Raw genomic sequence first — 23674 nt, 5'->3', positions numbered from 1 at the left:
GGATGTGGATCTGAAGTAGCAAGGTCAGAGGTTACTCAGAAGACCCTTGAAGGGCAGAGCTGTGTTTCATGGCAGAGCGACTCAACCCTCCAGTGGGATGAAAGGATTTTTGGAAGTTAGTTAATGATCTGGAAGTAGATATTGCATCTGCTTCTCCCTGCCAGGGGCTGGAGAGCAGCTTTTTCACTCACAAGAGAAACACAGAGAAGCCCAAAGGCGGAAAATATTACACAATTCATGCTCCAATACCTACAGGCTGACATCACTGGAATGCTGGGCCTGTACTGGCCTGCGGCTGGACCAATGGGATGTAGCTCCCCCCTGCCCGTGCCCACTTCAAGAAGAGTATGAAAAGTTCCACTAAGCAGCTGCAAGCGCTGCTGAGGCATCAGGGAGCGCTGGCAGAGAGGGGGATTTAAATATCCCAGGAGCAGGAAACCCGGCAAAGCCAAGCATGTCAGCACACTTTAACAGGGGACCCACCTACGGGCTGTCCGCAGATGTGAAAAGCAAGGTAAGGGGCGCAGAGGTGGATCTGTGAACAGAAGCAGACGAGGGCATGGTGGGCACTGCTGCCCAAAGATGCGGTGGAGGAAGACGAGGGCAACATGGACTTAAGAGCAGAAAGTACCCTATAGGGACTGAGCATGTAGCGGGTTGTATAAGAAAGATAATCTATAGGAGGAGGTTCCTAGAACAGCTCATCTGGTAATGTTCTTCTAACAAGGTTCTACAAGAATGATTTAAAATGAGAATATTGGTCGATGTGTAAGGGGCAGAGATTTTCCTATTAAAAAGGGCTGTACCTAAAAACATATGATATACCAACTTGCATTGAACCAGTTACCCGCTTGCTCCACAGAAGCAGTTGAGGTCGCATGTGCCATTCCTGCTTTCTTACAACCAGAAATAAGTGGGCACCTTTCTTTCTCATGTCTACCCGGCTAATAATGCTTTATGGATTTTTTTCAGGGATTTTTCTAAACCCTTTTAAACTCAGCTATATTAACTGCTTTAACCACATCCTCTGGCAACAGATTCCACAGTACAAACTGGACGTTGAGTGAAAAGAAAAGCAACTTTGATTTTAACAGGGGGGGGATGCTCTTATAATGGAGATTTTTATAGCTTAGAAATGCCCTGACTACTTAGATAAATGTAAAGGAAATCTTAAATCCTTCCTTTTTAAAGTTGAATTTGAATGCTGATCTGTGTTTGCCTTGGTCATTTAATATAACGGATCTCCTTTACCTCCCTTCTGTTATCTACCATCCATGTCTTCTTTTCTTTCAAATTGTAATTCTCCCCACTTTCCTTTTGTTTCTTCATCTGTCTATATTTAGTCTGTTAAATGTTCCCCCCCCCTATTTTTTTTAGCGTTTTATCAAAATTTTAATAAACTTGGAAACTTCTCCTAGCTCTCTGTGATTACAGTTGGGCAAGGGAGTGCCTAGAATTCCTTGTTTCTCCTGGTCTTTGGGGTACAGGAGAGGGCCAGCAAGGGGTTACTTCTATTACAAGGGATTCATCAGCCCACCCTAGAGGAGCAGTAAGGGGCTGCCACAGATACCCAAAGAGAAACAGATATTTTCCTAGACATGGAAGATGGGAGAGCCGGAGCTGAGGAACATGTGCATCTCCCTAATACAATCCTATTTTTGCCAAACATGTGAAAAAGCGACAAAGAAGGGTGGTGATAAGACAACCAGTGATTGGCAGGGGGGGGGGGGGAAGCAAAGGGTGAGACCAAGAGAGATACAAGGTAGAGGCAAATACTGAAGGATGGGAGAGAAGAAACAATCGAGAGGGATCTGTTTCAGAGTGAGGGGGTCAGTCTGTAGGAAGTGCTCAGTGTTCAAATGTAAACCTCTTAAATACAGGAGGATATTCAGCTGACTTTAGGGGTCCGAGATTATAGCTGAAAATGTCCCGAAATCTAGGATACTAAATACCTTTGGCTAGATGAGGGATACAGAAATGCAAATGAAATGCAGGTCAATGTAGCAAAAGTCAAAGCTGGAATCTTAGGGTGTTTCCCGACCCTTTCCTATTTTTTTTACTAGTTTGTCTTGTTTTTTGTGAACCCCTATTTTTATTAACTTTGCAATTATGTACACCGCTTGGATATTTGAAAAGCGGTATATCATATTTTAAATAAACTTGAAACTTAGGGTCCTAAAGAAAATGGACTTAGCCTTCAGTTTCAACATTGCACATTTGATATACCACAATTCTTGGTAAATCTAAGAAGCGGTTTACAGAATTAAAAATTAAATCATGTAAAAATTCGGGAAAAGACTGGCCAAGGGAGTGATACAGAAGGAAGTCTGGTTAGGGCAGAAAATATATAAGCAAGTCTTCCCAAAGTTAGGCACATCCACCTTCAAGCTTCCCACCCCCCCTCAGCTGTGCCCTATGATTCCACCATCACAGAGATGCTGAGGGTGAACCATCCCAAAGTCAGATTCAAGGCCCAAGAGTAAGATTTTTCAGAGGGTACATCCAGCATGGTTTAAGTGTACAATTATTTGCAAAGGATCTTGGCTTTTCTTTGGAGTTTCTAAAAGAATGCAAAGTGGGGAGCCATTTGGGTGAATGTTTTGAGCTGAAAATTGTCTTCCTCTTAAAAAGTATACTCCGTTTCAGAGCAGGGCAAGGGGAAGCAGTAGGCAGAAAGGTGTGCTCACTTATTTTCTTACCAGTTGGACCACTTGGTTTACTTCTCTAAGGCTTCTCTTTCTGAAAGCAGTGATCAAGATCAGTGCACTGGTAGTGAAGCTCTGATGAGAACTAGGGCTCAAAGAGTGTGAGAATGAGAGAGCTTTCAAATGAGTGAGACTTAGCATCTCTGCTATCAGATTAAAACCCAGGGACCAGTTTTACTCCTCAAGCGCCTGTCTTCCTCTGCTTGGGTCTTGGGGGGTCAGCATGTCCTTGCAGTGTAATGTCCCATCATGTAAAACTCCCACCCTATATTCACATCCAGCAGGGGACACTGTCTGGGCCCTTATTCAACAGCAAAACTCTGGAGGGTGCCATTTTCTCCCCCTGCCCCTTCTATCCAACTTTACATGTAAAACGGCTCCTTGTCCAAGATGAAGGGTGGTAGATGCGTGGAAGAGTCTCCCGCCGGTAGAGGTGGTGGAGACAGAGACTGTGTCTGATTTCAAGAAAGCCTGGGATAGGCACGTGGGATCTCTTAGAGGAAGAGCTAATGGTCACTGCGGATGGGCAGACTGGATGGGCCATTGGCCTTTATCTGCCATCATGTTTCTAAAGTAATGTTGGGAGAGAGCAGGAAGATATATCTCATCACAAGGCTTCCTACTGCCTCCATAGGGATGTTGCACAAGTGTCTGGGAGAGACTGTGCAAGTGTCAGTGTTTCTCTCACACAGAGACTCAATCACTGTCCAATCTATTACACTAACGTTCTGCTCATGTCATTGGAAACACTTTGCTCATGTCACCAGATGATGTCAGAGCTTCATGAGTCCTCGGGCATAGGATCAGCCCCTGCCTGGTCACCAGGTGATTATGTCAGAGCTTCACGAGTCCTCGGGGATAGGATCAGCCACTGCCTGGTAGCCAGGTGATGATGTCAGAGCTTCATGAGTCCTCGGGCATAGGATCAGAACAGCATACCATGACTCTCACTGGCTCCCAATACAAGCAAGAGTAGACTTCAAATTCTACTGCCTACTATTCAAAGCTATTAACGGAGAAAGCCCAACCTACTGGAATAACCGACTAACTCAATCCTCCTCATCCAGGCACAGGAGAACCCACTCACTTTTCACACACCCACCATCCAAAAATGTCAAATGAAAAAACTATATGACAACCTAATAGCCACCAAAGCAGCTAAACTGGACAGACAAATCATCATTCTGTTGTCATCGACCACAGACTACAAAACCTTCAAGAAAGATACTAAAACCCTACTCTTCAAAAAATACATAAAACCTATCTAACACGACCAGTTCCTACCCAAACCCCACCTACCCACTCTATACCCTTAATATACTCTAATATGCCTCTAACTACCCAACTAATGCTAAATGCCTCTATTTACCCAACACTTACCACCTTAAGATCTCGACAACTCTCTGGTAATTCTTATGTAACTCTTACGACATCTCTTATGCTATTCCTGTAAACTTTTATGTAATCTCTGAAAACTTTTATGCAATCCACCTTGAACCGCAAGGTATTGGCGGAATAGAAATCACTAATGTAATGTAATGATCAGTCACTGCCTGGTCACCAAGTGATGATGTCAGAGCTTGGGATCAGCCCCTGCCTGGTCACCAGGTGATGATGTCAGAGCTTCATGAGTCCTCGGGTATAGGATCAGCCCCTGCCTGGTCGCCAGATGATGATGTCAGAGCTTCATGATCTGCCACTACCCAGCAAGTGCTGAGAGGGTAATAAAGTGATTCTTAGGAAAGCTTTGAGCATAACTACTCTTGAATACTCTACAGCCCATCCAGGGTTGTAACAGGACACTGGCAGAAGGCCTGGTTGCAGCCTTTCCTTGCCTATTTCTGGAATCTTGCTGCTCTTTGAGGTTCTGCCAGGTACTTGTGACCTGGATTGGTTACTGTTGTAAACAAGGTACTGGGCTAGATGGACCCTTAGTCTGACCCAGTGTGACTATTCTTATGGAAGGGTAATGCCTCTGGTCCCTGGCTGCACTGTTCTGGTACCCAAATCCTAACCCCAGCTCAGCTGCTGCTGTCTCTCCATATAAGGCTAGCTTTTCTTCTATTTCCTGCTTTGGAAGGCCATGGGTTGAGCAGTGCTATATAAGGTATATTATCTGAGGCGTGCTGAAGTGATTCCCTGGTCCAGGTGTGAAAAGTTCTTAGGCAGAGACAGGGCCATAATTCACCTCACTATGCCTGTCTTTCAGGGAGAGATGTGCATTCACAAATAGAAAACTCCAAGATAGATGAAGCCCTCTTTTTGCTCATCAGGGGCTATTTTATCTCTGGCACAGTTCCCAGATTTTGCTCCTGCGGAGATGTAAAGGAGTGGGTGAGGAGGGGTTCAGCCTGTTCCCAATGATCGTGCCTCAAATATTGTGTGCAATTTTGGTCAATGCATCTCAAGAAAAGATATGGCAGAATTTAAAAGATACAGAGAAGGGTGTCAAAAATAATAAAGGGGATGTGAAGATTTTCCAATGAGGAAAGGCTAAAACAGCTAGGGCTTGGGAAAATGACAACTTTTTTCTAGGAGAAGCAGCATAAAATCTGTTTTACTGTTTTGGTTTATTACCAAGTACTTGTGACCTGGATTGGCCACTATTGCTTGGGTTTCATGAACCTTTAGTCAGTCCCAGTATGGCGCTACCTTTGTCTATGACATGTCACAGGGGCTCAATTGTGCTATCGGTTGCTGGGGTGAGGAGCAGGCAAGAACGGAGAGCAGATATCCTTAAGAGCCAGAATCTAGATGAAATAAGGTTTTCTCATGTTCAATGTAATGAGGTTCCATCGCTGTTACAGGGAGATCTTGCTGCTGCCACAGTGCAATAGACTTTACAGAATACTGCGAGGGCAGCCATTTTGTAATGCCTGAAGCATGAGGGGTGTGTCTGTGCTGAGACAGAGTACCCCTGCATCAGGAGGGATATAGACAGCCCACGCTAAAGATCAAACCTTGTGCCTCATAGCGGCTCAGTCAGATATTTCTCTGAGATGCTTAGCATTTTAAAAAAAATTTTTTTTTTTTGCATTTCTGATTAAGGTTCACACTGGCATATGATGTTCCCTGATGCATACAGAGAAATGAGCTCTGTCACAGTCACTAGGGGTAAGATGGGGAGGGAGAGGCTCCCCACCTATCATACTACATTAGGCTAGAAGGACAGGGTGGGGTACAGGTCTCAGCTAGCATGGTCTAGGTATGTCACACACCTAGGCAGACAGTAAGTATCCTAAAAAAAAACTACTCTACTCCCAAGGCAGGGCTAATAAAGTTTGTTTGGGGGGGGGGGTGTCTACTGGCCTGTTCTCACACTGAGATTAAGAATGAGAGGCCAGACTTGTAACCCTGCCTAGCAGTAACCACTGCAACCCTCCCTATGTACAGCGTCTGCTCTGAGAAATAAACCTAAGAAGCAGCAGGGGCCTAATATTTCTCCCTAGTTTGGTGAATTCCTTTGCTCCCTATGCCTGTGGAAGTTGGCAGCAGTCCCTCCCTTGGCAAGGGGAAAAGCATCGAGCTTGAGAGAAAAATGCAAGTGCGAGCCGAGAGCACCCCAAGCACTGCAGGGTAGAAGGTGGCTAGCAGGGGATGGGGAAGGTGAGTGGCTGGAAGGAAGACAGTGGGACAGGCCCTGTCAGGACCAGCTGCTTTAAGACAGAATGAACACACTGTTTTGCTCCCAGATTGGGGGATGGGAGGGGAGCTGTTAGGAAATAACGAATAATAGCATTGGCTCCAGCCAGGAATAGAACTGCACAAACAGACTGAAAGAGGGAGAATGTAGTGGACTGTGTGGGAAGGCTGGCCCATGCCTAGAAGACTATGGCAAGCCTTTTAGGCGATGGAGAGCAGTTCTGGTGGTCCATCCTGCCTCCCCAACAGTCACATTCATTATTAAGGCAATATTGAACCAACAATCTAGTACATTTTACTTGCCAAGTTCCACTATAAGATGGCTTCCCTTCCCCAACTGCAATATACAAGACCTGCACTCATATGATATGGATGTGGTATAACATGTATTCTTGCTACTGATCCCCAGACAGTAAAAATGTTTGCCCTTTACTGACCCTACTTCTTAGTTACTGGAGTTGCTATCATAACCTACTCTTGCCATACACAGACCATAGATAGAAACATAGAAACATGAAGGCAGATAAAGGCCAAATGGCCCAACCAATCTTCCCATCTGCAGTAACCATTATTTCTTCCTCTCTCTAAGAGATCCCACGTGCCTATCCCAGGCTTTCTTGAATTTAGACACAGTCTCTGTCTCCACCATCTCTTCCGGGAGACTGTTCCACGCATCTACCACCCTTTCTGTAAAAAAGTATTTCCTTAGATACTCCTGAGCCTATCACCTCTTAACTTCATCCTATGTCCTCTCATTCCAGAGCTTCCTTTCAAATGAGACTCAACTCATGCACATTTACACCATGTAGGTATTTATTATTATATATTTATTGAATTTTTCAATATAATCAAGCATTAACTTGTACAGAAAGGAAATTCAGCAAGAAATTAATATAACAGCAAACGATATAAAAGCTATCAAATATAAGCATAAATTTCAACTCAAGTCCTCAAAAAGATCCAAGGTGGGACCATGTAGGTATTTAAACATCTATCATATCTCTCCTCTCCCGCCTTTCCACTAAAGTATGCATATTGAGATCTTTAAGTATACAGTGCTCTCCCGCGAATTTGCGGTCGGCGGTTCGCGGTATTTTCCGACCATGAATGACCAGGCATGAGAGGGCAGCTGGAGTGTTGGCGAGTGAAGGAAATCACCGCCTCTTCTTGTACTAAAATCGGGCCTCAGCAATCAGGAGCTGCTTTGACACGCAGCTCCTGATTGGTAAGGCCCGACTTTAGTACAGGAAGAGGCGGTTGGCGCATAAAGCGAGTGATTTCCTTCACTCGCCGGCACTCCGGCTGCTCTCTCCTGCCGCCCTCTTCTGTCTCCCCTGCTTAAAAAACGTATTCACAGTTTTTTGAAATTCACGGGGGATCCTGGAACAGAACCCCCACAAATTCCGGGGGAGTACTATATACAAAGAAAACCCTAAGATTCAAGACTTTGCATGCAGTACAACCCCAGAAAAAAAACAGCTATATATGGAGGAGAGGGCCTTGAGGTACACCAACAGTGGAGGAGGATCCACCGTAACATATACTGAAAGTACGATGGGAGAGATAGGAAGAAAACCAGGAGAAAACAGAACCCTGGAATCCCAGCGAGGACAGCGTATCAAGGAGGAGGTGGTGCTCAACAGTGTCAAAGACTGCAGACAGATCAAGAAGGATGAGGATAGAGGCCAGGAACTACTACCATTTATTATTTCTATAGCGCTTTAAAGGCGTACACAGCGCTGTACATTTTAACATACAATAGACAGTCCCTTCTCAGAAGAGCTTACATCTAATTTAGACAGGACATTACAGGGTTGGGGAGATTATGGTAGAGGAAATGATACAGTGGGTATAGGTATCTGACAGCAGCGAATGGGAGTTAAGAGTCGTTAGACTTAAGCAAGGGCAGTTTCTGTAGAACGGAGAAGGCGAAAGCCCAATTGAAGCAGGTCAAGAATATCATGAGAAGGAAATCCAGGCAACTGTGGTGAACAGTGCGTTTGAGTAGTTTGGATAGGAAGGGGAGGAGGGAGATGGGGCGATAGTTGGAAGGAGATGTGGAGTCTAGTGAGGGTTTTTGAGGAGAGATGTAACTATGGCATCTTTGAAGACATCAGGAACTGTTGCAGTGGAAAGTGAAAGGTTGAGGATGTGACAGATGGGAGGGATGACAGTGGGAGCGATGGCTCTAAGTAGGTGGGTAGGAATCAGGTCAGAGGAACAGATGGTGGGTTTGGAGGAAAGAAGGTGAGCAGTTTCCTCTTCTGTGACTTCGGAAAAGGTGGTAGGGTTGTTGAAGAGAGGTTGGAAGAGTGGACACCTGAAAGCTGTTGATCTGTTAAGCTTTGTTTCGATACTATCCTCTTTCTATTTAGAGATCCTTTTGTGTCTATCCCAAGCATTTTGGAACTCCATCACTGTTTTTGTCTCCACCGCCTCCTACTGGAAGGGCATTCCAGGCATTCACCATCCTCTGTGAAAAAGTATTTCCTGATGTTACTCCTAGGTTTACCACTCTACAACCTCATTAGGTCCTATAGTTTTACCACTTCTTTGTCTCTGGAAAAAATTGTTTTAGATTAATGTTAGGAAATTCTACTTTACGGAGAGGGTGGTGGATGCCTGGAATGCGCTCCCGAGAGAGGTGGTAGAGAGGAAAACGGTGACAGAGTTTAAAGAAGTGTGGGATAAACACAAGAGGATCCAGAATCAGAAAATAATAGTAAATATTGAAGAACTAAGGCCAGTACTGGGCAGACTTGCATGGTATGTGTCTGTATATGGCCTTTTGGTTGAGGATGGGCTGGGGAGGGCTTCAATGACTGGGAGGATATGGATGGGCTGGAGTGAGTTTTGACGGAGACTTCAGCAGTTGGAGCCCAAGCACAGTACCTGGTAGAGCTTTGGATTTTTGCCCAGAAATAGCTAAGAAGAAAAAAAAAATTTTTTTATTTAAATTGAAACAGATTGGACAGACTGGATGGACCATTTGGGTCTTTATCTGCCATCATCTACTATGTTACTATGTAATACCATTCAAGTATTTAAATGTCAGCTTCATATCTCCTGTTATCTCTTCTTTCCTCTAGGGTATACATATTCGTTTATTGTTTATTAAACTTGATATATCGCCGATAGCATACTTCCTTCATACAAAAAGAAACATAAAAAACATTCATTCAAAGACCAACACTGCAAAAATATGCTCACCAGTAATTTGTTTTTTCAATTAAGCAAAAGCTCATTTTAAAAGTACACGAAACTGAGTATATGAAGATTCTAAATTTAAATTTGCGGGTAAAAAATTCCATAGCGCTGGCGCAATAGCAAAAAATGCTGAATTTTGGGTTCTCTCCCATTTCATTTTTGAGGGACGCAGAATAACCAATCTATTATCTATCAAAGATCAGAGTCCTTGATGGAGAATAAGGAAGAATTAAAGTTGCCAGATAATCAGGAATACCTGACTGTAATGTTTTGTAAGTCAAAGTAAGAATCTTAAAATGTATTTTGAAATAGACAGGTAATCAATGTAATTGTTTTAATAGAGGCATTACATGATATATATATATGACATTACTGTGTTATTGCCTATGTCATCTTTTTCTGAGGACATAAAAGTCCAGATTGCTGAAATTTTGGCAAAGATACAACTTTGGATGTTTAAATTTAAACTTAATTCAGATAAAACAAATTTTTTTCTTGCCAGCCAGGTCTTAATCAATGATCAAACCTTTGAAATTGTTCCTTTTATTAGGATTTTAGGGGTTACACTAGATAGATAGTTAACATTTGAGGATCATACTGACCTTAAGATAAAAAGATGTTTTAAGATCCTCTGGAAACTCAGAACTGTCAAAAGATTTTTTGATTTTGCTTCTTTCAAAATTTTGGTACAGTCTCTAATTCTGTCTGTCCTCGACTATTGTAATATCGTCTATCTTGCATCATTTAAGAAAAATTTACAACGTATTCGATTAGTAAAAAAACAGCAGTGCGTTTAATTTTTGGCCTAAAAAAATATAATCACATTAGCCCATTTTATTGGCAATTGCATTGGTTGCCTTTTGAGGCACGTATTCTTTTTTAATTTGGTTGTCTTTGTTTTAATTCTCTTTTTTGGTTTGGCTCCGGGATATCTAGCCTCTCAATTTAATTTTTATACTTCATTAAAAAACACTCATAATAAGTTAATGTTTATGTATCCTTCAGCTAAGAACTGTCGTTACAAGAAATTTTTGAATAGGACATTTGCCTTTCAACTAGGCAAACTGAACTCTTGGTTAAGCCGCTTATTTGTCAAACAAATTCTTATAATGTTTTTAGAAAATTTTTAAAAACACACTTGCTTGATAAGTTTGTTAAATAATTATGTAACTTTTCTTTTTATCACTCATTTTTATTAACCTGTTGTACTTTTCACCGATTGTACAGTTCTTCTTTGTTGTTAACCGCCTGGAACTTCGTGTTGGGCGGTATAGAAGAATAAATTTATTATTCTCACCGCCATATTTTGTAATGTCTTAAGACGTTTTAGTTGCGATTTTGGTAACCCCGCATAGATCACATTACAATAGTCTAATTTTGAATTTATAAACACATAGAAAAGTTTCAGTAAAGATTCTTTGGTAACCACTGCACCACACTCTCCCGGCAGCAATCCAGAAAACAGAGCAGGAGCAGAAGACACATTTAAGACCTATTCCTGTCTCTCTAAGACAAGAGGAAGGTCACCTGAGGCCATGGGCAAAATGGATGTGCTTCTCACTAAAACCGAGGGAAGGGCCAGTGCTAAGCTGTCACCTGAAACAATCCACAGCACCAAAGACAAACTGACCCCGCCACTATAGAAACACCGCTAGCAGCCCAGCCGCAGTGATAAGGGAATCCCCAGAGTTCCCAGTGGTCCACAACACCGAATCTGCCAGACTGCTCTCAGATGAGGAAATCCCGGAGTGAGGCCCGGGCGTCACCACCGCTTCCCACCAAGCAGTGCACATGCGAAGAGGAGCTTGACATGCCAACAAACAAAACCGGGTCCCCTTTGTACACCCGCCATCCACATACACCACCCGGTGCCCACATAAAACGCACTTGTGCTGCTTTTTTCAAAGCACTCATATTGACTGTGCCAAAAACCCACGCACAAGAACATCATAGAAAAACAGTGGCCTCATGACCCCTTTATGCTCATTTCTTGTGTCTTTCTTTTTTTTTTTTTAACTTCTCACAGCCCACCAGCTGTCTCAAGAGAGGAGACCCCACAGGCACTCTAAACAGGTGGCCAGGCATACAGCTGAGGCTCCTCTAAATTCAGAAAACCTGGGGAGGTGGGGGAAATGGGGGTAGGGCACCCCCGAGGTCAAAACCCCTGAAAGGGTCCCCCCAAGCTCTGTATGGACAGCAAAGGGACAAGAAAGGCTCGCTAAATCAGATCCAACAGGCCCAAACAAACCTCAGCACAGACTGCACAATCTTACCACTTAGGCTTACCATATGGCTCCAGAAAAAGAAGGACGGATTGAGACATCCAGATTTTACATCCATTGCTTTCAGCAGAAGTAAAACCCGGATGTCTCAATCCATCCTCCTTTTTCTGGAGTCATATGGTAACCCTATTACCTCGCCACCTGCTGGAGACTGAGAAAAGACTGAGTGTAAGAGGCACTGTATAGCCCACTTGTACTGTAGTCAAAAGTTAGTGTCTCAGTCTCCACCTGATGGCAGAGGGGCATAAACTCGTCCGTTTTTGTGCTGGTCTGGAGGGACGCTAAAGAATACATACAGTGTCGCTCCTCCACCCTTTCGGCCATCTCTGTCCTGTACCGAGACCCTCACACACACAGGTCTGCAAATGCTCCTCATTTCTGCCCTACAAACCCCTCTCCACAGCTCTATCAATGCACCTCACTCTGATGCCACTCAGCAGAGATGTAGAGGCAGGGCAGGAACCTCACATAAGGTTATAGGAGCTGTCTTTTGCCCCCTTCCGCTGGGGACTAATATGCCACTCACTCTCTCTGCAGCTAGCTCAGAAGTACGATGCACAGAAAGAGCAGGAGCTGAGGCAGTGGATAGAGGAAGTGACTGGAAGGCACATCGGAGCCAACTTCATGGAAAGCCTGAAGGATGGGATCATTCTATGCGAGTAAGACAGCCACCACACACATGAAAAACCTAGCCAGGCAGCTCAGGCACCAGCACTACGTAAAATCTTTGGATGAGGGCGAAGGAAGGGACACATTGTCCCTAGTGACAGAAAGAAAGGCTCTCATCTGAATCAAGACCTGTATTTATTTACAGGTGGGCAAACACCTTATGAATTGGGGGGGGGGGGGGGGGGTGTCACCTGCTTACAGAATGACACGGGGACAGATTTGTCCCCATCGGAACTCAATTTCCCTATCCTGTCTTTGTGAGTTTTGTCGCTGTCCCTTTCTTGTAAGCTCTGCCTTAACTGCACAAACCTCAAACATTTATGATTTTAAAGTGAGGACGGAGCTTGCAGGAACAGGAACTGAACTCACGAGGAAATGAGTTCCCATGGGAATGGGAAAAAAAATTTGTCCCCATGTCATTCTCTAGCTTAGAGCTCTTGACAAATCATGAGAGCTTGATGGAGACCAGCCTAGAAAAGATGGTGGAGAGAACACATAGGTACAGCCCAGCTCAGCTCATTGAATACCTTTCTCCTCAAGAAGCGGAGCACCAGGTAACTTTGCCCTTCTCTTGTATTTTCTTAGGCTAATAAACAGACTGCAACCAGGGTCAATAAGGAAGGTGAATGAATCCACACAGAACTGGCACCAGGTACCGTCTCATTAAAACTCTGTTTAACTCTTTCCCAAGAGGGAAATGGCTTTAAGCAACACCCCCTACTGTGATGTCAAAGGTGACATCACTCCCACAAATCATAGTGTCACGCTTTCTCCCCTTGGTGCAAGAATTCTATAACCTGGAACAATGATTTAGGTGTCCCAATTTCAATTCTTAACAGCATCTTGGCACCCTGCTGCCGTCATAGAATGCTAGCATGAATTAGTATTGGCCTACCTACAGCTACACGCCAAGTTAATGGCAGTCATAATTGTTGCATGCCCTGCCAGCGTGTAACTTACGCACACATTAAAGAGACACATATTCTGCTCTTGCACTTAGCAGTACTTACACACCAAAACAGTTAGTGGTAAGTGTGCCTATTGTATAAATTGGCATCTGCAAATGGGACCTAAATTTATGTAGTCCTTATAGAATCACCCTTCATGTGCTTGGGGACTCGACGTAGAAATGTGCAAAGGCTTGCAAAGAGAAGCAGGTGCACCACAGTGCACTTTTCTCAATACTCATTAGAACTTGACAGATGTCCCCCCCCAAATGGGGCTCCAAAGAAAATAGGTTAGCAATTTCTGCCAACAGCAGGCTTCAAAATTAACCCAACATTAAGTCAGGTGGGAGAAATGGGGTTAACCTCTTCCACCCTACTCCTGTGGAAGCAACATGTGCATCCCCCGGGGATGAGGGTAGTGAGTTTACAGTGCATGCATTGCCACCTTCCGCACTCACATCTCTAGCAATGAAACATTCTTTTATTTTGTTTTGTTTCTTTCTCTCTTCCAGCTGGAAAACATTGGGAACTTCATCAAAGCTATCACAGACTATGGTGTGAAGCCTCACGATATCTTTGAGGCCAATGACCTTTATGAAAATTGCAACCACACTCAAGTCCAGTCCACACTGTTAGCATTGGCCAGCGTGGTAGGTTCCACTTGGTTTGTATCAGCAACATGTTTGGGGCTTCAGACCAAGGGCAAGCAGAATACCTCTGTTTAAAAGATACCATTATAGCACAGGTGGTGAGAAAGTGGGAATCTGCCATATTGATGCAGAGGGCTGTTTTAGGACCACTAGTCAATGACTCCAGCCATATCATGACCGTGTCTGCCCCAGTCTGTAAGGCACTTGCATATTTAACAGGTTGTTTCTCTGCTCTCAGGCCAACTCCAGAGGCTCCAAAGTGAACATAGGTGTGAAATATGCAGATAAGCAAGAGCGTCGCTTCCACCCACAGAAGCTGAAGGAAGGCCGGAACATCATCGGCTTGCAGGTCAGTCTTCCCCTTACATCAGAAACCTCATCCTGTCTCCCTTCAAACTGTATTCATGCTTTGGCTGTCTGGAGAGTGTTACTGTATCCTTACCTGAAGTCTTGTTTCACCCATTTGGGTACTGCTGTCTAACATTTTTCACTTGTAAAGTATTTCATCCAACCCTCATTAATCTTGCAACATCTGTTTGTGCTGCATTTTGGATACCTCCCCACTTTCTTCAGCTATTTCTGATGTATTCAACCATCCAGAGTCTCAGGGTCCTGCTTTCTCCTCATACTTTGAATAGAACAGGACCGAAGTGCATGAGATGTCACGGTGAATGGCACAGAACTGCTCTATATGTACCATTACTAGTGAAACTGGAGAGCCAGCCAAACCTTTGAACAGGTTTCACTTCAGTGCTGTAGACCTAACCCAAGCTGGCTGCCTCATTAATGCCTTTGGTCAGATTGCCATCTACTGGCATTGGTAATAACTGCACACTCCTAGCCATTAACATAGCAAATGATGGCAGATAATACGTCCAACAGTCACATTCATTCTCAAGGCATTGTTGAACCAACCAGTTAGGTAGGTGCCATCGACTTATGCTTGAGTCTTAGCGACTTGATGAATTACAGATCTAAAATGATATCGATTTTGTGATAGTCCAGTAAGGTCCAGCGTCATCTCCATGGTTGCTTTCAATGTGTGCAGCCATCTGATTGCAGATCGCCCTCTTCGCCTGGTTCCTTCATCTTTCCAAACATGATGACATCCAGTATAAGATTTTCCCCCACCCCCCCTAGATCTAGGTAAGACCTATACTCAAGACAATTTGAATGTGGTATAAAATATGTATAATGCTCCTGATCCATCTCGCCACATATGGGACAGAGACCACAGAAGTTTGTCTGGCAACGGCTCCACTGCCGGAGTCACAGTCAAAGCCAACTCCAGCCCCTCCCAATCCATCTTGCCATATAAAAGGAACATAGACTCCGGCATCGTCTTCACTTCCCTGCTGCTGGGGCTCCCATTTAAGCACCACTCCTGTGCATCATAAACAAAGTTATAGTCTTTGATCTATCAAGTTTTGTGTCGATACTGTCCTCTTTTGATCTAGTGGTTGTGTCTATCCCATGCATTTTTGAACTCAGTCACTGTTTTTGCCTCCACCATTCCAGGCATCCATTAGCCTTTCTGAGAAGTATTCCCTGACGTTACTCCTACCACCCTGCAACCTCACATTATGTCCTCTAGTTTTACGCTTCTCCATTTCTGGAATAGACTTGTTTGTAGACTAATATTCTTCCCGTTCCTATGAAAAGAATCACAGCTCAGTCTATTACTACTTATGCTGTACTTCTCCTATTTGGGGAGGGGGGGTGGAGTGAGGGAGGTAATAAGTGAAGCACTTTATACCCATTTCCCATGCTAATCTTACTCCGAATGTAGTCACATTTTTTAGCAATGAAAAATCAGAAAGTAAAATCACTAAGCTACAGAATATAGTGGGCATATGAAATACCACAATCTTCACAGATCCTGCTATAAAAAAAAAATCATGCTAAATCTTGGCCTTTTTTTTCTTCATTTGTTATACTGAATCTTTACTCCTACTCAGTGCTGTAGTACTTCAACTCAGAAGACCTGTTCAGCCATAACCCACCCCCCCCCCCCCATCATTGGCTATCTGGCCCAGGGCACATAATGTGTGTGGTGGGATGTAATGTCTCCATCCGAGGCCCTTGAGCACCCCACTCCCCTTAGACTTACCTGGTCGACAGAGGCATCTAGCAAAGTCATCCTCAACTTCTAAAATGGTAGGTGCTAATTCCAAATAAACACTAAGAACATAAGAATTGCCACTGCTGGGTCAGACCAGCGGTCCATCGCGCCCAGCAGTCCGCTCACGCGGCGGCCCCAGGTCAAAGACCTGTGCCCTAACCGAGACCAGCCCTACCGGCGTTCGTTCTGGTTCAGCAAGAACTTGTCCAACCTTGTCTTGAATCTCTGGAGGGTGTTTTCCCCTATAACAGACTCCGGAAGAGCATTCCAGCTCTCCACCACTCTCTGGGTGAAGAAGAACTTCCTTATGTTTGTACTGAATCTATCCCCTTTTAACTTTAGAGTGCCCTCTCTACCTTGGAGAGGGTGAACAACCTGTCTTTATCTACTGAATCTAATCCCTTCATTATCTTGAATGTTTCGATCATGTTCCCTCTGTCTCCTTTTCAAGGGAGAATAGGCCCAGCTTCTTTAATCTCTCACTGTATGGCAGCTCCTCCAACCCCTTAACCATTTTAGCTGCTCTTCTCTGGACCCTTTCGAGTAACATAGAAACTAAGAAAAATGACGGCACAAAAACGCCATAGCCCATCAAGTCTGCCCACTCTAATGACCCACCCCCTCGACTTTACCCCTCTAGAGATCCCACGTGTATTCCATTTACTTTTAAAATCTGGCACGCTGGTTGCCTGAATCACCTGCAGTGGAAGTTCGTTCCAATGATCAACCACCCTTTCGGTGAAGAAATACTTCCTGGTGTCGCCATGAAATTTCCCTCCTCTGATTTTTAGCGGATGCCCTCTTGTGGCCGATGGTCCTTTAAGAAAGAAGATATCATCTTCCACCTTGCTATGGCCTGTGATATATTTAAACGTCTCAATCATGTCTTCTCTCTCTCTACGTTCCTCGAGTGAGTACAGCTGCAATTTATTCAGCCTTTCCTCATACGGGAGATCCCTAGTGCCATGTCCTTCTTCATGTACGGCGACCAGTGCTGGACGCAGTATTCCAGGTGAGGGCATACCATGGCCCAGTACAGCGGCATGATAACCTTCTCCGATCTGTTCATGATTCCCTTCCTAATCATTCCTAGCATTCTGTTTGCCCTTTTCGCCGCCACCACACATTGTGCAGATGGCTTCATCGACTTGTCAACCAGTACTCCCAAGTCCCTTTCCTGGGGGGTCTCTCCAAGTACCGCCCCGGACATCCTGTATTCATGCATGGGATTTTTGATACCAACATGCATTACTTTACACTTATTCACGTTGAACCTCATTTGCCATGTTGCTGCCCATTTCTCGAGCATGGTTATATCGTGTTGAATTCTTAGTCCACATGGGCAGGAGTCATATGATCCAGGGGTGCCCTGGATTAGAGAATGACACGGTGACAAAATTCATCACCGTCCCCGTGGTTAATTCCGGAATCCATCTTCAAGTCATTCTTTAAGGAGAGAGGGAAGAATCAGAGTATGAATGGCCACAACTCCCCACCCCAGCTTTTTCACCTTTAGGCAGTTGACCACTAAGTCACCAGGATATGTTTGTGCAATAGGAAGCAGTAGATGCATTAGGCAGATACCAACTGTACTACAAGGGATTTTTTTCTCCCTTTCTGGCAGTGCATGAGCCAATCCCACCTCATGTACTAACCTGAAAGGAGACAATTCAGCGAGTACAAGAAACTGCAGTAGATTACCACAGTGGTGTACTTTTTTACACCATGATAATCTCCATACAATTGGTTTACCGCATCAGAAGTAAAAAATGTTTTTAGCACATCCATTAGAACATTGTGCAGTGACATAAAATATAGGCCTGATGGTACCTATAGAAGTTTGGAAAATTTACCCCACCCTCCTTAATTGGCTTTTGTAAAGATATATATTTTACGTCAAGGTATGTATTGGGTCCTCCCAGAGCTCATTGAATAAACTCCAGATTGGTTATATTTGGAATGGCGACTCATGTTTCCTTTACATCTTTGTCAGGTTCTTAGTATTAAGATGCACAGATTATATAAAGAAAATAGAATTTTAATGGACACTTGGAAAACCTTAAGATTTGTTAATAATTTATCTGCTGTTCCTATCAGCAATTCAACAAATCAAACCATTTGGCTAAACCCCAAGATTCAAATTGGCAATTTTAAGATCATCTGGAAGCATTGGTTGATTGCAGGAATACGGACTTTAAATGATGTTATTTTGAATGGTAAACTGCTGGATTTTACACAATTGCAACATAAATTTGGGCTTAATAAATCACAATGTTTTCGTTGGTTGCAATTGAAGCAGGCCATTCATGCAGGGTTCCCTGAATGGAAAAGTCTTAATACTCAATATAGTTAGGAATTTTCATGCTTCCAGTGGATTTTCTGGGACACCAGGCCGCACAGTGGTATAAAACTATTAGTGAATTGGTTAAAAAAAGCCTAAAAATGGTCTTAGGGATATTTGGAGCATTGAGATTAAGCATCAGATTTCAGCATCTCAATGGCCACAAATTTGGTCTTGGAGGATGAGGTGTACAATGTCTGCATCTATGAGACAAGCATGTTTTTTTCTTTTGCATAGAGCATTTTGGACCCCAGTTAGATTACAAAAGTTGAATAGTTCAAAGTCCAATAGATGCTGGCATTGTAATATTGAAGTAGGGACCTTAGATCATCTTCTGTTTTATTGTCCCTATATTTTAGCCTTTTGGAACTCAATCTGGGATCAAGTAAATTATTTACTAGAAAATCATGTAGCACTATCTTATGATACGGTTCTATTTGGAACAGCTATGAGGAAAAAGAGTTAGATATCTTCTTTTAATAATAAACTTTTATTGATCATTACCGGAGTCGCCATTCAACATATCACTAATAATTGGAAGGATTATAGTAGACTTAATTGTAACTTTTGGTGGAATTCATTGTGTCACATGTATAAAATGGAACGATCATTAGCTGTACAAAATGGCAATTATAAGAACTTTATTAAAATATGGGAGCCATTGACATCCTTTTGTAATGATTAAACACCATATACTATAGGGAGGGGGAGTGGTTCATATTGTATTGTTTATTTTAGTAATAATGGGGAGGATGGGAGGGATGAGGGTTTATATATACACTTTATGATACTGTAGGAAGATTTTCAAGTGTTGTTTTTCAAAGTTATTTATTTTGATATTTGTACACTTGATGAAAGTTTGAAAATGAATAAAGATTATTTTAAAAAAAGAACATTGTGCAGTGAAGCTCAAGCTTAGTACATCAGCCTCTGCGCATGTGTGTGAGAGAGGTTTGCAATGCTGCTGCCCTTGTAGTGGGGTGGTATGTGTGTAACTTGCAGACTGGACCAATCTTCACCAATGGAGCCAGATAAAACATACCAATTTTGTGACTTTTTTTTCCAGATGGGTACCAACAAGTTTGCCAGCCAGAAAGGAATGACATCATATGGTACTCGCAGACATCTATATGATCCCAAGCTGAGGACAGACCAGCCTCTGGATCAGTCTACCATCAGCTTACAGATGGGTACCAACAAGGGGGCCTCCCAGGTAAGAAGTCGCATAGAAACTGAGAAAATGACATCAGATAAAGGCCATAAGGCCCATCAAGCAGAACTAAGATACAACCAAAGCCTGAATTCTAACAGAAATCTCTATTCAGTTAGGCCCAAAGATATCACACATGGTCTGATTACAAACAACTCTGACCCAGAAGGAGAAATTAGATCTTACATGCTGTTTCTTTCCTTTAGTCCACCAGACCTGTCCAGAACTTGCAGATTGCTGTGTCCACTGACCAGTGGGTGGCATCGGCTAGTTAACAAGCACAATCCACAGGTTCTGGACTAAGCTATTGAAGACAAAAAGGAAAACTGGGTAAAAGACTGGGCAGCAGGATCCTCAACTTCCCCCTCTCCTCTTTCATATCAGAATTAGCCCCTTTTTCATCCAACTCTTAAGGATGGGCCCCGACAAATAACTTTGTTCTTTTTTTCCAACTTTTTCAATTCTTTTTAATCTATCAATTTTTATTCAAAACATTTTAACATAACACAAAGTAAGTAACATTCAAAGAAAAGATTCCTGCCCCTCCCCCTAAAGAGTTCATTGTCAGAGAATGTGGTAAAAACTTATCCGAGTTAAAAAAAAAAAAGATTTGGAAAATTTTCTAAAATTCTTTCACGTTTGTCTTAATAAAGTGTTTACTATACATGGCACATTTGAACATGCTCATTTCTACTGTACACATAGCTAATTATTTTAAGGCAAGGTAACAAATGCACATTTCTATTACATCATTATAGTGCTTATAGTTTGCCAACCTGTTCCAGAATACAGTAGAACAATACTTATAGGTCCTAGCCCCAACTGGCTTCCTTCCTTCAATCTTTGTACTCCACTTAGGCCCAGATTCACTAAAGATAGCGACTCAATCTCTGTTGGCCGATTCTCTGGCCAATTTTCAAACAGCGATTGATTCACTATCAAGTCTGCGTGCAAATCATTTGCATGCAAACCCACTGACTCAATTGCTCAGTGAGCGAATGAGACATGTGCAGAGCCCTGACAGTAGTGACAGAAGAAGTAGTCTCCTGTCACTGCTGTCAGGGTTTCTGCTTTTTTTTAATGGGACAAATGTTCGCAACTTAAACGCGTACCATCTGTCCCATTAAAAATGCCTTCAATCGCGCGCCCCCATGAGCCACCGCCCCCTCAAACCACCATTCCCCTGCCTGCCCAATCCCCCCCCAAAAAAAAAACCAGCAGGAGGGATGCCCACTCCCTCCTGCTCACAAATACCTTCCCCTGAAAAAAAATGGCAGGAGGGATGCCCACTCCCTCCTGCCTGCAAATACTTACTTCCCCCTCCCCCCCCAAAGAAAAAGGCACAGGAGGCCCCCCGCCCCATACTTCTGACATTGGGAGGAGGTACTGAAAACACCTCCTGCTCCGGCTCCTCCCCGATGACACTGGGCCTTAGGCCCCGCCCCAGTGCATAATGTGATGCACATGGAGGGGCCTAAGGCCCTGATTGGCTCAGGTGCCTCAGGCTCCTCCCCTGGGAGGGGGTCTGAGACATCTGAGCCAATCAGGGACTTCCTTAGGCTCCTTCCCCAAGCTCAATCCGGCACAACCAGGGACAAAAAGCCAATTTAACCAACATCCAATAGCCCTACACTAAACCAGAGAAAGACTGCACAGGCTTACTACCTCCACCTGCTGGAGACTGAGAGCAGACTGATTGTACTTGGGACTGCACAGCTCACTTGTACTACAGACAGAAGTTTGTGTCTCAGTCTCCATCTGCTGGTCGTGGTGAACCATTACCCATCAGTTTCTGTGCTGGTCTGGAGGGATGATAAAGAAATGGGTATTTTCAGTGCTAGTAAATTAAAGCCTCCAGCAGGTCCCTAAAAAGGAGGGGAGATACAGCACAGCTAGACTTACTCCCCAAGATGTAGCATTTTCTGGGATAGGCTGTCAAGGTTTAGTCAGCTTTCCTTTAGAAAAGGACTGGCTGAGCCTTACATTAGTAAGTAACCCATGGTCACCAGACCAGCTTAACAGGTCCACTGAGGCTTTTGAAAACAACTCACAAAGCCATTTTCCTGATCTCTTTCTCTGCAGTCAGGGATGACAGCGCCTGGCACCAAGCGGCAAATCTTCGAGCAGAAGCTGGGCATGGAGCACTGTGACATGCAGAACATCTCACTGCAGATGGGCAGCAACAAGGGAGCCTCCCAGCAGGGCATGACTGTGTATGGGCTGCCCCGACAAGTCTACGATGTCAAATACTGCCTAGTACCCAGCTACCCCATTATCGGGAATGAGGATGACCAATATGATCATACACACAACTACTGCAACTCTGAGTAACCAGCCCCAATTCTCCTAACTCTGCACGGACTGCGCAACACAGCCTCAAAGTGACCCCTAGATCAACCCAACCAAAAGTGTCCCCCAAAATACCGTAATAATATAAATCCCTCCAGCAACTAACCCTGCACAGAGGCTTGGGCTCTATCATTTGTTAGGTCATTCTGAAGTATGGCTCTTAAAGATTAGGCAGGGAGAAGAGGTTCATGTCACATTTTTTATTTTTTTTCAGAATAATATATAAGTTATTATTAATATAGGAAAAAAATAGGAATCCAAAAGCAGCTAATGGGGAAGGCATTTTAAAACGGTTGTTATGGTAGGTCATCTCTCCCAATCTGCCAGGTACAGAAAAGCTCAAGGAGACATCCAGAACTGCAGAAGCAAATTAGGGGGACTCCCAAAATATTAGCTCCATATATGCACACATGCTCACTAACACTGCAGCACTTTGAAGCAGCATGCAGAAGCTGAAAGAGGACTAAAGCAGCATGCAGGAACTTTCTCATGTAATGGTACTGATTAGCTCTGCTAGAATGACAGGAGCAAAAAATGGGTCAGTGAAACCAGTGCATTAACTATAATGAAGAGACAGCCTAGATTTGTTCTGTGGCATATTGCTTGGACCTTACCAAAAAAGTGGCAGTTTGTTTCACAGTAGTAGGTTACTGGCACAACAGGATCTATTCTAGGACTAGCTTATACCACCTCCCTCTGTCCTTGAGATCACTCTTCAGCTGAAGGGTGTCCAGGACAAGATGAGGTGCAGACTGTCTGCCATCATGTGACCTCTATCTGCAGAAATTGTGCCACTAAGAGGTCACTTCAGTACATGAAGGACCCCTGCTAAACTTTTCTTTAGGGAGTAGGGGCACAGAAACTTTTAGAGATTTTTTTTTTTTTTAAATAATGTAGACAAACTGCATGCTAGAGAACCAAAGCAGCTCACATCCACACAATAAAAAAGTGTTATGTTGACAGCTTTTCATGTTTTGCTTTCTAGAGCACATTGGCACTGTGATAATAAAAAAAAAAAAAGAAAAATGTTTTTCTGAATATATAGATATTTCTAGTAATAGTTCAGAATTTCCTTCTGCTTCCATCTCTTGACATTAAGCACCAAAGTCCCAATGAGCACAGCACTTGCACTGAAGGAAAACCCCTCAGCAGGGGTTATGCTCCCTCCATCACAGGTTCTGGAACCTTCCCTTGTATGTGACAAGGGCTCCAGTCCTTCAGTATACACTCTTACATACCTCACTGAGGCTGCCCTTGAATCCACAGACAGGATGAAGCACACTGTGGGGGACCACCAATGAAGACAGTTGTAGCCACATGTGGCTGAATGAAGTGCTCTGCAAGAAACAGACTCTCGCTCTCTTTGTTGTGCTGACAGTTATTGTAGGCTGAATGCATGGAAATCCAAGAGTTCAGTCCCAAGAATGATTAAAGACAGCCTTCCTTCAATAAACAGCAAGGTTGATCATGAACTCCTTGCTTCCAGCTGCAAATCATGGTTGCTCTACAAGTCATAGAGGCTTCTGGGAGGTGGCCACACTTTCACCTCA

At 43.6% G+C, this 23674-nt stretch overlaps 1 protein-coding gene across 1 annotated transcript; it reads left to right on the top strand.

The window, feature by feature from the left end:
• The first annotated feature begins 355 nt into the window (after positions 1–355).
• Positions 356–23206, top strand: CNN1 (calponin 1). The gene is made up of 7 exons (XM_033923657.1): positions 356–514; positions 12374–12495; positions 13091–13157; positions 13965–14102; positions 14341–14451; positions 19632–19778; positions 21858–23206. The coding sequence occupies exons 1-7, from the start codon at positions 455–457 to the stop codon at positions 22104–22106; spliced, it is 894 nt and encodes a 297-aa protein (XP_033779548.1). The 5' UTR covers positions 356–454; the 3' UTR covers positions 22107–23206.
• Positions 23207–23674: the final 468 nt, after the last annotated feature.

This window comes from Geotrypetes seraphini, chromosome 16 (assembly GCF_902459505.1).
Source record: "Geotrypetes seraphini chromosome 16, aGeoSer1.1, whole genome shotgun sequence".
NCBI lineage: Eukaryota > Metazoa > Chordata > Amphibia > Gymnophiona > Dermophiidae > Geotrypetes > Geotrypetes seraphini.
This window is presented reverse-complemented; position numbering and strand designations above follow the sequence as displayed.